The sequence below is a fragment of the Indicator indicator genome, chromosome 2, assembly GCF_027791375.1.
Source record: "Indicator indicator isolate 239-I01 chromosome 2, UM_Iind_1.1, whole genome shotgun sequence".
NCBI lineage: Eukaryota > Metazoa > Chordata > Aves > Piciformes > Indicatoridae > Indicator > Indicator indicator.
The window spans coordinates 31291564-31309632 of record NC_072011.1 but is presented as its reverse complement, the minus strand read 5'-3'; the positions used below and the strand labels follow the sequence as shown (position 1 = coordinate 31309632).

At 40.7% G+C, this 18069-nt stretch overlaps 1 protein-coding gene across 2 annotated transcripts in view; it reads left to right on the top strand.

The window, feature by feature from the left end:
• Positions 1–18069, top strand: part of SIPA1L2 (signal induced proliferation associated 1 like 2) — an 88306-nt gene that overhangs the window by 29512 nt on the left and 40725 nt on the right. For both annotated transcript variants that reach the window (XM_054394664.1, XM_054394657.1), the window contains exon 8: positions 1808–2082. In XM_054394664.1, the coding sequence (XP_054250639.1) occupies positions 1808–2082 (275 nt within the window). The remainder of the gene's footprint in view (positions 1–1807; positions 2083–18069) is intronic.

Below are 18069 nucleotides of genomic sequence, written 5' to 3'. Positions count from 1 at the left end.
TGAAGCCTCATAATCCAAGAGGAAATGGTCAATGACCTACCGCTCCACTTAGATGCAGACAAGTCTGTGGGACCACATGGGATGCATCCAAGGGTACAGAGGGTGGTCACCAAGCCACTTTCCATCATTTACCAGCAGTCCTGACTAACAAAGGAGGTCCTAGTGTACTGGAGTTTAGCAAATATGATGCCCATCTACAAGAAGGGCCAGGAGAAGGATCTAGGGAATTGCTGATCTGTCAACTTGACCTCAGTGCCAGGGAAGGTTATGGAGCAGATCATGTTGTGTGCCATCATGCAGCACATACAAGATAACCAGGCAATCAGGCCCAGTCAATGTAAGTTTATGAAAGGCAGGTTGTGCTTGACTAACCTCATGTCCTTCTACGAAAAGGTGACCTGCTTAGTGGATGAGGGAAAGGCTGTGGCTGCCATCTACCTTGATTTTAATGAAGTTTTTGATGCTGTTTCCCAGTGTTCTGGAGAAACTGGCTGCTAATGGCTTGGATGGGTGTATGCTTTGCTGGGTAAAAAAAGTGGCTGAATGGCTGGGCCAAAAGCATGGTGGTGAATGGAGTTAAATTTAGTTGGTGGCCAGTCACAAGGGGTGTTGCACAGGACTCAGTATTGGGGCCTATTTTCTTTATCTTTGTCAATGATCTATATGACAGGGGATCAAGGGCAGTTTTCAGTAAGTTTGCAGATGAGACCAAGTTGAAGTGGGTATCTCAATCTGCTGAAAGGCTGGAAGAATCTGGACAGGCTAGTTCAATGGGTCAATGCCAGTAATATGTAAAGTTCAACAAGGCCGAGTATTGGGTCCTGTACTTGGGTAAGAACAACCCTATACAATGCTACAGGCTTGAGGAAGGGTGGCTAGTAAGCTGCCCTGTGGCAAAGGACCTGGGGGATACTGGCTGACAGCCAGCTAAATATGAGCCAGCAGTGTGACTATGTGGCCATGAAGGCCAACAGTATCCTGGCCTCCATCAGAAACAGCATGGCCAGCAGGACAAGGGAAGTGATTGTCCCCCTGTACTTGTTACTGGTGAGACTGTTCCTTGAATATTGTGTTCAGTTCTCAGCCCCTCACACCAAGAAGGATGTTGAGATGCTGGAGAATGTCCAAAGAAGGGCAATGAAATTAGTGAAGGGTCTAGAACACAAGTTGCAGAAGGATTGGCTGAGGAAACTGTGGTTGATGACTCTGAAGAAAAGGAGACTGAGGGGAGACCTTATCATTCTTTATAGCTCCCTGAAAGGAGGTTTGTAGTGAGGGGAGGATCAGTCTGATCTCCCAAGTAACTTGCAATAGGACAAGAAGAAATGACCTCAGGTTGCAACAGAGGAAGTTTAGATTAGATATTAGTTGTTGAACTTGATGATCTTAAATACGCCTTACAACCAAAAACATTCTATGATTCTACATTATATCTGAAGATTCATATGAACTATTGTTATCTGAAGAAAAAAATCCTGCACACCTGCAGTCAAGTCACCCAGCAGGAATAAGTATCTGTATGTTTTCAATGAGATATATATGATATTTTATTAATTTTGAGCAAGAGGGAAAGAACTCAACACAGGACAGCTGGGTGCTCTGGGGATGTAAGATATTTAGCATTGTAAAATGTTTTGTTCATTTTGTTTTATGCAGGAACTTTCATTCAACCCCAAATGTGAAATGTATATTAAATGTATTTAATGTCAAGCCATCCATGGCTTTATAGTGTTTGACAACACATCTATTTGAGTCTCCAAAGAAGTGAGTGTTCTGATAATGGTGTAACAATCTGGTACTTCTTTAGATAGTGACAAGAGGATGTGAAACCACAGAAATGACCCTTCGAAGGAACGGATTGGGCCAACTTGGATTCCATGTAAACTTTGAAGGAATAGTGGCAGATGTGGAGCCCTTTGGTTTTGCCTGGAAGGCAGGCCTACGGCAAGGGAGCCGCCTGGTTGAGATCTGCAAAGTGGCTGTGGCTACTTTGACTCATGAACAAATGATTGACCTTTTACGTACATCAGTGACAGTAAAAGTGGTGATTATTCAACCACACGAGGATGGAGCGCCTAGAAGGTAACAAGCAACAGTTCTCAATGTGATATTGTTTTGGGTTTTTTTCTACTACTGCATAAATAATAGCTCTTTTATTGGAGGCTCTCAGGAAATGGATATTGTCTCTCAAGTTTGGGTGTAATGTTATTGAGACACTTCAAGCAATCTTTTCCCCAAAACCCCTATTGGCTTGTAATAGAAGACAAAATAGGATCCTGTAAGAATTTTAATGGGGAATGTACTTTTATATGGCTTTGAAAGAGTAAGAAGTAAACTTTAGTGTGGCTTTATAACTGAACTGTTATAAAAATGACATGACTTACTTTCTTCCAGAGGAGAATTTTGTATTTTAAGACTAAACTTGAAAACTGTTACTCCTGTGAAACTGTACCTTCTCTGTTTTTGATGTTTCTCTGACTCCTGTGTATTGAAAAAAAAAAATTTTTTCTTTAATGAAAATTTTAGCAAAAAGTAGTGAAATGCTGGGTTGTGGTCACATATAGTATCAAGTCTTAGAGTCCTCAATTTCTACAGATATCTAATTTAGTCATACTAAATAATGAATTAGTCATGTTAAATAAGACGTATGGAGTAAAATGCTCACACGCTCAGGAAAAACTCTATTAAATATTAATACAAGTATTGTACCATTGTTTTCAGGGATTAAGTGCAGTTTTCTTTTGTCAGTGTTCTTTTTTTGGGACAAAAATATTTTTCTCTTAGTTTTTGAATCTGATAAAGTAGAGAAATAGGAAAAAATTAAATCTTTAGAATAATATGGCATTGTGTCTCACATACCACGTCTACACACTGTTAATTTGGCTCATTCTGAATGAGAACTGTACCAGAGTAAATTGAATTACTTGTCTTCTTGTAGAAGGCCAACTTTAAATCTCTTATTGATTTTTAATTCAACAGAAAAAACATTAGATGTGTTGCTTTTGGCAAGACAACAAGCCATAAAATTTTATGTAGCATGCAGCACTATGAAGTTGGTGCCAACTGTACACGAATATTGTTTAATTGGTGGCAATTCTCCAAGTACTCGTTGGCCTGATGAATGACACAGAAGTGCCCTCCCCTGCCTCAACCTGCATGTTGATACATTACATTCCTTTCAGAAGAAAACGACTGAATACCACTGTTTTGCTTAGATGGATTGAATTTGCAATTAAGCCTCTCTTTGCTTAGCTTTGCTATTCTCACCATCTGCTTCTGGATATGAATTTTCACTGACTTGTTTAGTATACATTTCCAAGCTGTTTACAGAATAGTGGCCTAATGAGCTGATCCTATTATAGGGAAGGTAAAAATGTGTGTTTTATAGGCCCTGATGGAAACATGCATACTATATGAACTGTTTATATCTTCTTTGATTTATTTTTAGAAACAAAATGTTAAGTCCCCAAGTAGATGTGGAGCATGGCACTCAATGTATAAGTAGGAGGAGTTTTGAGTGCCACCAAACTGGGAAAAACGTGCAAAAGCTGTTCTTGTTTATAATTTTTTTTGTGTTTTTAATTCTGCATGAGTAATTACTAGGAAAATGATGTTTCTATTCCAAAATACAAACCCCACCAAAGCATTTATGTTTAGGTTCTTTTCAGTTCCTTTTCTCTAATCTGAAAAGAAATCCTCTTTCTTTCAAATATCAATTTCTCATTGAAACAGAAAGCTCCTCATTTTCCTTTTCATATTCACAAAATACGATTAACGATTTTGATTACCCATCTTGAAAGAGATCTGATATCCAGAGAGCTTTGAGCATGCCTTTCTTGGTATTCATAGTCTAAACAGAGCAGACAGAGAGCAGTATGGATATCAGGTGACAAGACTGAGAGTTTCAGATGACAAGCATGACCTATGACATTGTTTGTAAAATACATGAATGAGTGAGGGAATGAGAAGGCAGCGGTAAGGCGTAAATTGCCAGAGGTTTGAAGAAAGAGGATGGTCTATGACAGCTATTTAATAGCTAAAACTTGAGCAAGTTTATCTCCTTTCTTCTCAGTTGCTTGTTTTAGCCATCTGCAATGTCTTATCTTGCAGAATCATAGAAACAGAGAATAGTTGAGGATGAAAAGGGCCTCTCAAGATAGTTGAGTCCAGTTCCATTGTTCAAAGAAAGGTCAACTAGAGCTGATTGATCGGGGACATGTTCATTTGGTTTTGAATATCTCAAATGATGGAGATTTCCCAGCTTCAGTTATAGTGTTCAATTGCACTTACTGCAACAAATGTTTTATGCTTAAATGGATTTTCCTGTGTTTCAGTTTGTGCATCTTGTCTCCACTTTCACTGGATACAACTCTAAATAGCCTTGATCTGTCACCATTTCTCCCCGTCATCCCCACAGGCATTTATACACATCAATAAGATCTCTCTGGAGCTTTCTTTCTCCCAGACTGAACAGTCCCAGCAATCTCAACCTCTTCTTGTGTTTCAGATTTGCAGATCCTTGATCATTTTTGTGTTCCTTGCACCCATGTATGTACATGTCTCTCTTGTACTCTGGTATCAGCCTTACCCAGAAGTTTACAGGCAGTAATTTTGGAAGTAAAACAGGAGTATCTGGAGAACTGGAGCCCATTTCACCATCATTTAACAAGAAATGTCACTGTCATAGGAGGATCTGTGTGTGGCTCTGTAGGGTAGAATCAAGGCTCTATGAGGGATTTCCAACTAAATATGTGACCAACACTTAAGGAAGGTGTGCCAACTTACCAGGAGATAATTTCTGTACTGACAGTAGCTCTAATAATTACCAAGTCAAAACAGACATACAGATATTTTCTTCAAAGTCCAGGGTCCATCAATCCTTGATCAACACACTACACGTGTCTTGAATGTTGGTTCAGAAGCAGGACAAAGCTTCAAATGTATGCTCCAATTATTATTGGTCCTATTTAACAGCTGATTTTAGGCATTTTCTTCCAAGAAATTGTACTTCAGTCTCTGACATATATTGAACAGTAAATTTGGAGGCTGAACCTTAAGAATGTGACTCATCATACAGAGCATATGATCTTTTGCAGTTGGGGGCGGGGGGGGTGTTTGGGTTTTGGTTTTTTGTTTGTTTGGTTTTGTTTGGTCTTTTCCCCTCTATTTCAGCCTTATTTCTCAAGGTAGATATTGTTAGTTGGCAAGGATTAGGGATGGGTTGGCTAATAAATGAATGACAGATTCTGTCTGTTAACCCTCTCACTCATATAGACAGCAGAAAAGGAACTTGGGCCTTGCTGAATTGAAGTGTAAGATTGTTGAACAGAATTAATTCTGGTTTAAATTCTAAAACATGTTTACTTTAAATGCTATATAATCTAGGGTTTCAAGTTTAGCTGCGAAATTTTTGTCCACAATGATAGATAGAAAAATAGATTCATCTTTTGTTTCTACAAGAATCAGTTGCATTAAATGCTGACATTTACAAGAGCATAAATACAATTTTAACAACCACAACAAAAATTTTCATAATTTCATGAAAAATATCCATGTATCATTTTATTAATGCCTGTATTTCATTTACTAAGATAATCAGCTGATTTCTGTTCCTTCACTGGCTCCTCACTGGGATCAAATTTTGAAGTGAGTTCTCATGACTGAAACTGGCTGTGAGCCCCTTTTTAAGTACTGGTACATTTCATTTGAGGTTGTTTTATTCTCTTGAAATTTCCAAACTTTCATGTACACGAAATCAGTGTCATTACTTTCTGTATTTTTCAGTCCTGCTGCTGTTCTTAAGCAATCACAATCATTAGACAATTATGTTTTTAGAGCTTTTTTTAAGTAAGACATAATCAGCAGAGTATACAATCATAGAATGGTTTTTGGTTGGAAAAGACCTCAAAGATCACTTAGTCCAGCTATCAACCTGAGGCCACCGTGGCCATTAAACCATGTCCTGAAGTGCTATGTCCACATGTTTCTTGAACGCTTTCAGGGACGGTAATTCCACCACCTCCCTGGGCAGCCTATTCCAATGCCTGACCACTCTTTTAGTAAAGAAATTTTTCATAATACCCAATCTAAACCTCCATGGCACAATTTCAGGCCATTTCTTATTGTTCTGTCACCTGATACTAGGAAGAAGAGACTGACCCCCACTTCAGTACAACTTCCTTTCAGGTAGTTGTAGAAAGCAATGATGTCTCCCCTGATCCTCTTCTTCTCGAGACTAAATAATCCGCATTCCTTTGGAAAAATGTTTCTATGAAGTTAGAGGGTTTACTATGTAGAGGAGTTAAAATCTTCTTCCAAGAGTGAAAGAAGTCAGATCTAGAATTGCTGGCTGCCACACTAACAACACTTGAGGCAAGTTAAATCAGAAAAACCTGACACTGAGGTTTGGGTTGTAAAAGTAGAATTTGGATGTACCAAAGCTTTTAATTACCAGCCCTGTTACTAACTTAACAAGGTTGAAAACTAGATCATGACGTTTTCAAAGAGGTAACTGAAAGAACTAGCACTAAGAAAATACGATGAAATTAATTGAAAGTCATATCACTTGTTGATCCCTTGTATCCAACATAAAAGACAATGGTAGAAAATGCTTAGTTTTCTTTAGTCAGAATTACTGTACTTTTAACAGTTGCTAAAGTCAAGCAGGAAAAAAAATGATGGCAGGCAAAGCTCTGATTGTCTCTATGGAGATACATAAATATGAACTACAGACTTTTTTTCCCTCTCTTCTCTCTATTATTTAACATTATTGGAGAAAATCAAGAGAACCAGATGTTTTTGCCATTTTGAAACTTAGTGTATTGTCTACTTAAGTCTGGGTTAGGGTGGCAGTTTTAGCCTGTGCCTAGGAAATTTTACACAGATCTTGAACAGAAAGTAGTAGAATGTAAATACATCAGCATTGGATGCAAAAGGAAAATAATTATAAGGCCTAAACAATCCCACTGGTCTGAAAACCAACATAAATTTAGTCTGGTAAACTAACAATCTCTCTTTTCAGCCTCCTTTGCTCTGCTAGTAGCTGGCAGATACTAGCAGCTACTTCTGCTGGATTGCTGACCTTGGCAGCGTTTCTTTGTTGTGGCTAAGCACTAACAAGTGACTCTCTGCTCTTTCTTCTCTTGTCCCTTGTACGGGGATGAAGAGGGGGAAGCTGTTGGTAACCCCCTGGTTTTGTCAAGAGGGGTTCTTGTATTGTTTATAAATTGTAAATTCATTGCATTTCATATTTTAGATTATGGTTTTGCTTGTAATTATAGCTTCATTTGCTTTCAGCTGAGCTGGTCTGGCAATTTTATGTTGAGGGGGAATTTCAACCCACCACAGTGAGCAAGGAAATTTTACATGATAGATAACTTGCCATATATATAGTCACATGTAAGAAATTGGGCAAGGAGGGCAAGAGACTACCATGGTTGAGCCATGACTTGCTGGTCAAACTAAAGGGCAAGATGGGGCTACACAGGAAATGGAAGGAGGGACAAGCATCCTGGGAGGAATATAGGGACGTTGCCTGTCTGTGTAGGGATGAGGTCAGGAAGGCCAAGGCACAGCTGGAACTGAACTTGGCAAGGGATGTAAAGAAAAACAAGAAAGGCTTCTACAGGTACATTAACCAGAAAGGGAAGGTTAAAGAAGGTGTAACCCCCGTGATGAGCAAAAGTGGGAAACTTGTATCAATGGACAAGGAGAAGGCTGAGATTCTCAACAACTTTTTTGCCTCAGTCTTCACTGGCAACCCCTCTCCTCATGGCTCTCATGTTGATGGCCCACAAGCTGGAAACCAGGCAGACAAAGTTCCTCCCACTGTGAGTGAAGACAGGGTGCATGATCATCTGAGGAACCTGAAGATATACAAGTCCATGGGACTTGATGAAATTCATCCCAGAGTCCTGAAAGAACAAGCTGATGTAGTTGCCAAGCCACTCTCTATGATATATGAAAAGTCCTGGCAGTCAGGAGACGTCCCTGGAGATGGAAGGAAGGAAACATCACGCCCATTTTTAAAAAGGGTAGAAAGGAGAACCCTGGGAACTACCAACCTGTCAGCCTCACTTCTGTGGCTGGGAAGATTATGGAACAGATCCTCCTAGATGCCGTGTTGGGGCACATGGAGAACAGGGAGATGATTCAGGACAGCCAGCATGGCTTTACTAGGGGCAGGTCCTGCCCGACTAATCTAGTGGCATTCTATGATAGCGTGACCATATCAGTGGATGAGGGACAACGTATGGATGTGATCTGTCTGGACTTCTGCAAGGCCCTTGACATGGCCCCCCACAACATCCTACTTGCCAAGTTGGAGAGATATGGATTTGATGGGTGAACTGTTCAGTGGATAAGGAACCGGCTGCATGGTCGCATCCAGAGGATGGTGCTCAATGGTTTGAAGGTCCATATGGAGAGCAGTGACAAGTGGTGTTCCTCAGGGGTCCGTACTGGGACCTGTGCTGTTTAATATTTTCATCAATGATACAGACAGTGGGATCCAGTGTACCATCAGCAAGTTTGCAGATGGCACCAAGCTGAGTGGTGTTGTCGAGATGTCATCCACAGGGACCTGGACAAGCCGGAGAGGTGGACCCAGGTGAAGCTCATGAGGTTCAATAAGTGCAGGGTTCTGCGCCTGGGAGGGAACAATCCTACCAATACAGACTGGGAATGAGGTGATAGAAAGCAGCCCTGTGGGAAAGGACTTGGGGGTGCTGATGGACGAGAAGCTGGACATGAGCAAGCAGTGTGTGATTGCAGCCCAGAAGGCAAATCACATCCTGGGCTGCATCAAAAGATGTGTTGCCAGCAGATCCAGAGAGGTGATTCTGCCACTTTGCTCTGGTGAGACCTCACCTGGAGTACCATGTCCAGCTCTGGAGCCTTCAATACAGAAAGGACATAGATCTGATGGAGTGGGTCCAGAGGAGGGCCATGAGAATGATCAGGGGATTGGAGCACCTCTGCTACGAGGACAGGCTGAGGGAACTGAAGCTGTTCAGCCTAGAGAAGAGGAGGCTCCAGGAAGACCTCATAGCATCCTTCCAGTACCTGAAGGGGGCCTACAAGAAGGATGGAGAGAGACTGTTTACAAAGGCCTGCAGTGACAGAGCAAGGGACAATGGCTTTAAGCTGGAGAAGAGCAGGTTTAGATTGGATGTTAAGAACAAGCTCTTTATTATGAGGGTGGTGGAACACTGGAACAGGTTGCCCAGGGAGGTGGTTGAGGCCCCTTCCCTTGAGATATTCAAGGTGAGGCTCGACAAGGTCCTGGGCAGCTTGGCCTAGTTAAGGGTGTCCCTGCTGACTGTGGAGAGGTTGGACTGGATGACCTTTAGAGATCCCTTCTGGCCTGGACCATTCTATGATTAAACAGTTTCAGGATCCGTTTTTGTTGTTTGGGTTGGAATGTGCAACGTCTCTGCAGAAATGTCAAGTGATATGGTCTGCCTTGTTAAAAATCTTCTGGGTTCGTGGATTCGTAGGAGAATTAAGGTTGGAAAGCACGTCAGGGGATTATCTGGTTCAACCTCCTGCTAAAACCAGAGTCAGGTATGATGTCAAGCCAAGTGATTCAGGGTTTTGTCCAATCAGGAGTTCAAAAACTTCAGAGATGTAGACTGCATAGCCTCTTTCTGGAAAACATATTCTACTTGGTTTTCTTTGAGGATCATTTATGTTTTCCTGTTTCTCCCCATGTATGGTCTTAATCCTAACCTTGGCTCTCAAGTATCTTAAAGACTACTTGAAAATCAGGTTTCATTCTGAACTCAGTCCTTTCAGACCTCAAAGGCTTAGATCTCCATTTAGTACTGTTCCCTCTACTTTGTACTCTCTTACTCATCATTTCCATTTCTTAAGTTGGAGCATAATAGAACTTCTACATTCCAGCTGCTGTTGGTTTTTCTACTCTTCTTCATTTTGTAGTCTTATGGTGATGTGGTGGGTTGAAAATTCCCCCCCCAGCATTAAATTGCCAATCCAGCTCAGCTGGAAGCAAATGAAGCTGTATTTACAAGCAAAACTACGATCTAAAATGAAATGCAATAAATATGTACAATATTTACAGGTATTTACAATTTATAAACAGCACAAGAACACCCCTGGACAAAACCAGGAGGCTATAATAACTTCCCCACTCCCTATCCCCTTCCCCCATCACCCCTGTACACAAGGGATAAGAGAAAGAACAGAGTGTTGTTTGTTAGTACTTAGCCACAACAAAGAACCCAGCCAAGGTCAGCAAACCCAGGAGAAGCACCAGCCAGAGTGGAGGAAGCAAAAAGAGAGAAAGTTAGTTTACTTATCTAAGTTTTATGGCAGATATCTGTCCAATGGGGTTATTTAGAATTTACAATTATTTTCCAATGGTGATTTATTTACATTCTATCACTTTATGGTCAAGATCTGTGGAAAATTTTCTGGGCACAGCCTGAAACTACCACAGGTGAATTTTGAAGACTTTTCTTTTTAATGTCCTATTTAACTGTTTTTCCCACTAATCCTTTCTTCTTGCAAATACTTTCTCAAGCCTTTATTGCCCATAACTGTTGTCTTTTGATGTAGCCATTTTCCTGTTCTCAGGGATTTGGAAATGTGACTTGCTCTGCTTGTGTTCTGATTTCTGTCAGCAGAGACTGCCAGGGTTGTTACTGCCTTACTGAAAATACAAGTAAGCCAAACACCTTTGTTATTTGGGTTTGGTTTTTTACCCCCTTCTCTTTAGTTTCCTGACTATCTCCTTTCATTCAGTGTCCTGTTTGTTTCTCTTGTCTTTTTCATACAACAATGCAGGCATAGAAATTCTTAGGAGGCCTCGAAATTGTTTGTCAGTTTACCAACATAGAGATTCTGTTTAAAACAGTAACAATAGTAACAAAGATCAGAGGGACAATGGGTTACCTTCATAAAGGAGGGGTTGTCAGCCTCAACTCTTCAGTGCTGTGAAGGGTCTGCTAGAGAGCTGTCACTCACCTTAAACCACCAGTGATAAAGTGAGCAAGAGCCTTATCTGAAGTTGCTATCAGCAACTGCAGACATCTGCTGTGCTATGAAATTATTTTAAAGTAAAATCAATTAACCCTTTTTTCAAATTACATCTCTTTCTTTTTTAATGCAGTGTTACTACTGTTAATAGTCAGATGTCAGGACTTGAAATTTTTGACTAGAATTTTTGACCAAAGTTCTCTTAGACCATTTAAATCTTACCCAATGTCTTGGACTTGAGCTGTAGTTTATGTAAGGAGTCAATGGAGTTAAGAGGGTACCTGAAGGAGGTACTTCAAATTGTGAGAGGAGGGAAAATGTATATATGTCTTATTTAGCTATATGGTGAGCCTAAGCAAAACCAAGCTACTAAATTCTGCTTTTCAGTTAAGTCACTAACATACATGAAATACATCTTTTTTTATGTGAATATAATAGATTGCATGATGAATCCTCAGTCTCACTGTGATGATTTGTGGGAACTGCTGTAGTATAAGAACAAACATGCACTCGAAGTGATTACTTTTGAACACGAAATTTGAGTTACAAGAATGCAATTACTGGTTGTGTTGCTAGATACAGATGAAGTCTCCTTATTGAGCAAGTTTAAATGTTTTGAATTGAAAAGGTGATAGTAAGGGATAATTTATTGCTGTATATAACTGATGAACACTTCTCTATCCCTACATGCCCCTTAGTGTTCAGATCTGTGATACATTCAGCTAATGTTATGTTATAACTAATTATTCTAGTTGTGTTATTAGCCTAACAAATCATTCATGATGCAGGAAATTGGTAGATAGCTGGGGTCCAAACAGTGAAGTCATACCCAGGAGTTGATAGTGGTAAGACAGAACAGAAAAGAAGACTTTTATGGGGTTATCATGGTGGCAAGCTGCTGATTATAGTATACAAAATCTTCTAACTTTTCTATGAAAGTGAACATTTACCTTTCTAAAATTAGCATCCTTACCTAATGTAGGCCCTTCAGAGAGCCTTATGAAGGACCTTTATGTGGATCCATAAATTAATATTTAAAAGGTTGGTTAACATCACAGTATCACAGTATATCAGAGGTTGGAAGGGACCTCGAGATCATCAGGTCCAGTCCCCTGCGAAAGCAGGATCACCTAGGATAGTCCACAGAGGAATGCATCCAGGTGGGTTTTGAAAGTCTCCAGAGAAGGAGACTTCACAACCTCCCTGGGGAGCCTGTTCCAGTGCTCTGTCACCCTCACTGTAAAGAAGTTTCTCCTCATGTTGAGGTGATATCTTCTATGTTCTAGTTTGAACCCATTGTTCCTTGTCTTACCACTGTGTACCACTGAAAAGAGCCTGACCTCTTCCTCCTGACACCCACCCCTCAGATATTTATAGACATTGATCAGATCCCCTCTCAGTCTTCTCTTCTCCAGACTAAACAGCCCCAGGGATCTCAGTCTCTCTTCATAGGGAAGATGTCAAGTCCCCTACTGATCCTCGTGGCTCTCCGTTGGAATCTCCTGGATTCTCTCCAGCAACAATTAATGGACTGCTTGATAATTGTTTCAGAACACAATGCTCCTTGCAGTAACATTTGACTATTGCAAATTTTTTAGTGGACTCTTAAATTTTAACATGCACTCATGACCTGCTAAGTGTATCATAGTCTTGCTCTTTGTCATTGAAGAGTAGATTTTACTAAGCAAACTTTTTATAGAGTAATAAGGCTCTTGAACTGAAAATATTAGTAAGAGTTGTTGCTTTATGTTGAAGGATTAATTTAATATCAAACAATAGTGAAGGACAAGAAGTACTGCAATTTTTGATATGTGGTTAAGGCTTGGTCACATTTCCTTGATAAATGAGTCTGATTTTTGAAAAGTTATATTAACTATATTTGGGCAAGAAGTTTGATATACAATAGTTGCTTAACATAGATTTAAATATCTTTTAAGGACAATTTTTTTTTTTTACGTTTTCTCTAAACTGATGTTTGAAAATTTTTTAAAAACTAAAATTAAAAAGTGAATTAAAAGCTATCATTCAATACCAGTGCCAAAGTATATTCTTCATCCAGTGGAATAAGTAACAATATTACAAGTAGAAGCTAGAAAATAAATGAATTAAATATTTAATAAGAAATTGCATTTTATTTTGTAGTTTTGTTCATGTGAGATATCTTGCACTTTGATCCATGGTTGGGGGTGGGGATCCTTATTGCATTGTAGATATGAAGTCATTGATTCTCTTTGTTTCTGATAGAGGAGGTAGCTACAATTATGACTATACATGTCTCAGCATACTGCAGTTGCTTGTTCTTTAAGCAATGCATGTGAAGCAATGAAGCATAATTTCTCACATAGATGGTGCACTGATTGGTTTGGCAGTTTTAAATTAAAATCTAAAAGTCATAGAATCGTAGAATGATGTAGGTTGGAAGGCATCTTTAAAGGTCATTTAGAGTACCCTACCCTGCAGTGAGCAGGGACATCTTCAACTAGATCAGACTGCTGAGGGCATTATCCAACCTGACCTTAAAAGTTTCCAGGTATGAGGCATCTACCACCTCTCTGGGCAATCTGGTCCAGTGTTTGACCATAGTTTGAAAAAAATGTTTTCCTTCTTCCTGGAAGACCTACACAGCCAGCCATCCCCAGTCCAGGAGGTTCCTCCAGTGTGTTGATGATAATTTCTTGATGCAAGTGGTGGAGGAACCAACTAGGATAGGAGTGCAACTGCACCTGATACTCACCAACAAGGAGGGACTGGTTGAAGCAGTGAAGGTTGAGGGCAGTCTTGGCTGCAGTGACCAGGAGATGGTGGAGTTCAGGATCTTGTGTGGTAGGAAGAAAGTACCAAGCAGGATTACAATGTTGGATTTCAGCAGGGCCAACTTTGGCCTTTTCAGAAAATTGCTACGGGAAATCTCATGGGACAGGGTAGTAGAAGGAAAAGGGACCCAAGACAGTTGGTTAACATTCAAGGACCTCTTCTTCAAAACTCAAGATCAGAACATCCCAAAGAGTAGGAAATGGGGAAAGGGAGCCAGGAGACCTGCATGGTTAAGTAAGGAACTGCTAAGCAAACTCAGGTGGAAGAAGAGAGTTCACAGCTCATGGAAGGAGGGGCTGGCGACTTGGGAGGAATATAAGACAGTTGTCAGAGAATGTAGAGAGGCTACTAGGAAGGCTAAGGCCTCCTTGGAATTCAGCCTTGATGAAGGAGGTCACCAACAACAGGAAGGGCTTCTTCAAATACATTGCAAGAAAAGCTAAGCCAGAGGCAATGTAGGCCCAGTGCTGAATGAGGTGGGTGCCTTGGTGACAGAGGACACAGAGAAGGCAGAGTTGCTAAATGCCTTCTTTGTCTCTGTCTGTACTGCTGGAGGCTGTGCTCAGGAGCCTGAAACCCCGGAGAAAGGCAGGAAAAATGAGAAATTTTCCTTGGCTGGTTAGGACTAGGTTAGAGAACAGTTAAGTCATCTGGACATCCATAATCCATGGATCCTGATGGAATGCACCCAAGGGTGCTAAGAGAGCTGGTGGAGGTCATCACCAGACCACTGTCCATCATCTTTGGTAAGTCATGGCGGACAGGAGAGGTGCCTGGGGACTGGAGAAGGGCAAACATCACTCCAGTCTTCCAAAAAGGGTAAGAAGGAGGACCCAGGTAACTGGAGACCAGTCAGCTTCACCTCCATCCCTGGAAAGGTGATGGAGCAACTTATCCTCGGCACTGTCCTTAGGCACATCAAGGACAAGAGGATTATTAGGGGCAGTCAACATGGTTTTACCAAGGGGAAGTCATCTTTGACCAACCTGATAGCCTTTGCTGGAGACATAACCAGGAGAATAGATGATGGCAGAGCAGTGGCTGTGGTTTCTCTTGATTTCAGTAAAGCATTTGACACTGTCTCCCACAGCATCCTTGCAGCTAAACTGAGGCAGCGTGGTCTGGATGATCAGGTAGTGAGGTAGATTGGGAACTGGTTGAAGGGAAGATGCCAGAGAGTTGTGGTGAGTGGGACAGAGTCTAGTTGGAGGCCTGTATCTAGTGGAGTCCCTCAGGGTCAGTGCTGGAATCAGTTCTGTTCAACATATTCATCAATGAGGGTACCAAGTACCCTGTCAGCAAGTCTGCCAATGACACCAAACTGGGTGGAGTGGCTGACACACCAGAGGGTTGTGCTGCCATTCAGTGAGATTTAGACAGGGTGGAGAGTTGGGCAGGGAGAAATGTAAAGAAGTTCAACAAGGGCAAGTGTAGAGTCTTGCACCTGGGAAAGAACAACCCCATGTACCAGTATAGGCTGGGGACTGACCTGCTGGAGAACAGTGAAGGGGAAAAGGGACTGTGGAGTCTCCCTCTCTGGAGATATTGAAGACCCTCCTGGATGAGTTCCTGTGTGACCTGGCATAGGTGATCCTGCTCTGGCAGGAGAGTTGGACTAAATGATCTCTCAAGGTCTCTTCCAAGCCCCTAACACTCTGGGATTCTGTGATTCTGTCTATTGTAAATCTACTCTCTTTTACTTTATAATCCTTACCCCTTGTCCTGTTGCAATGGGCCCTGCTTAAAGGATTTTCTACATCTTTCTTATATGCCCCTTTCAGGTACTGGAGCTACTCTAAACTCTTCTCAGAGCCTTCTCCAGGCTTAACAACCCCAGCTCTCGCAGCCTGTTTCATAGCAGAGGTGTTTCCACCCTCTGATCAGTTTTGTGGCTCTCCTCTGGGCACGTTTCAACAGGTCCATTTGTTTCTTGTGCTGAAGACTCCAGAACCAGACACAGTACTCCCCATGAAGCCTTATCAGAGTGGAGTAGAGCAGCTGAACCACCCCACTTGACCTGTGGGCCACACTTCTTTTGATGCATGCAGTTGACTTTCTGGGCTGCATGTCCAGCTTGTCACCCACCAGCACCCGAAGTCTTTTTCCACAGGGTTGCTCTTAATCCCATCATCCCCCAGCCTGTATTGATAATGAGGATTCCCCTGACCCAGGTGCAGAACCTTGCACTTGGCCTTGTTGAACCTCATGAGGTTCACACAGGTCCACTTCTTAAATCTTGTTCAGGTCCCCCTGCATGATATGCCATCCCTCTGGTATGTCAGTGGCAGCAGTCAGCTTGGTGTCATCTGCAGACTTGCTGAGAGTGCATTTATTCTCGTTTATGTCGCTGATGAAGATAGTAAAAGGCAGTGTTCCCAGCATGGACCCTGGGAGATGCCACTGATTTTCATCTGGAAGCCAAAGCATTGACCACTACTCCCTGGATGCAACCATCCAGCCAATTTGTTGTCCATAAAACAATCCATCCATTGAATCCATCTCCAATTTAGAGAGAAGGATATCAATATCAAATCATGTTGAAACATGTATATGTGGCCACATGAAAAATAAACCTCACTATGTCATCTGTGCTTTCTTAGTTCTCTTTGTATATAAAGCTTTATGAAAGTTCTAAATTGGATAATCAATCTTAGGTTATTATTTTCTTTTAAGATCTTACTATGTTCACATAAGGTGGACCTGGTCTGAAAAAATGAAACAAAGTTGCATGACTGGAAATTGTTGTCTTCTATATGTTTTTTTCACTTGTTGCAGATAGTGAATGAGACAGGGAACTTCATGAAGAGAAGAATGGTCTTGAGATCTGATCAGTTGAATATTGCACTGGAGAAATATATTCTATGTATGCTTCAATTGTAGAAATGTTTGCTCTTTTTATGCAGTGCTTTTTAACTCAGCCTTTCCATGGTGCTCATTGTTATAAGAGCCCAACACATGATTTATGATTTTCAGAAGTACAAAACAATTTTAAAAGATGGCTGCATGAATTGAGGTACTTTGAAGTGGTGGTCTGAATAACTGTGCCATTTTAGATCAGACTGACCTTCTGAAATTAATTATTAATTTTATAATACTGGTTTCTCTGTAGCTCCACAGGGAAGCTAAAATCAGAAAATCATTATTGTGAAATTCTCTGATGCTTTCAGCATGTCCAGCTGTGATTTGTCAGCAGAGTTTACACATGTTGAATTTTAACAGTGCATTCAATGCTGATATTTCTGATCAAGGAATAACCTTGAAAAAAACAGGAATTTTATGAGTTCTCTACTGAGTTCCATAGCACCGTAGTGACCCCTTTTCAGCTCATCTTCGTGCTGTTTTCTGTCCTACACTGGCTACTAATCCCCATTCTTAGTACTTTATCCTTTATATTTTATAATTCTTTTTTTACCTTTTTCATGTGTTTGAGTGCCATCAGGGACAGAGATTGAGTGCTACAGGATAAACAGTCTGCTTATTTACTGCCACAAAACTCTGTGCCTAAAGTGTCTGCCTGGATCAGACTGGACATGTACAGAATACCTGGAATGTAACTGCTACAGATGCACATGTATCTCTCTTCGTCAACCTTGAATCATGTAGTTAGCATTCTTATAATACCTTTTTTTAAAAAAACACTCTTTCCAGAACACTGACAATAAAAAAAAAAAACAAAACATTGGTTTGCAGTTTAGTTCAGGAACTTCGGGGCACAGTAATTTAGTGTATAAGAATCTATACAATTTATTTGAACTGCACATTTGTGTTAAGCCATTTGCATCAGAACATTTTTCAGGATTAAGATTAAACACTTTACACACTCTTTATTACAGTTTTTCTAGGTAATTTTAACACAATTGGAAGTTTGCTGAGTGTTCAACAGAAGCAAAGGTCCATCAAGAGTCAGCTCAAGGGACAGAGCAATAAATGAGACAGAAGCAAATTTTCACTATTTTGTACTTAATTTATTGCATTAGAATTACTTACGATGTTTTCTTTATAGATGTTAATTTAGTACACACTGCTTATCAGATAAATAATGAAGATATGTGAGAATATAATGCCTGTAATCATAACCAGTGCTGGCTTAAAATGGGTGTGAAGCTTCCATCAACTAACTTTTGTCATTAGGCAAACTGATATTTTGGGGAACACTGTCAATACATTATTCTGAGTTTAAACTCCTGGAAATACTGTTAGTGTTCAGCCACATTGTAAGCTTCAAGCAGAGATTGTAAGGCAGATTTGTCTCCTCCT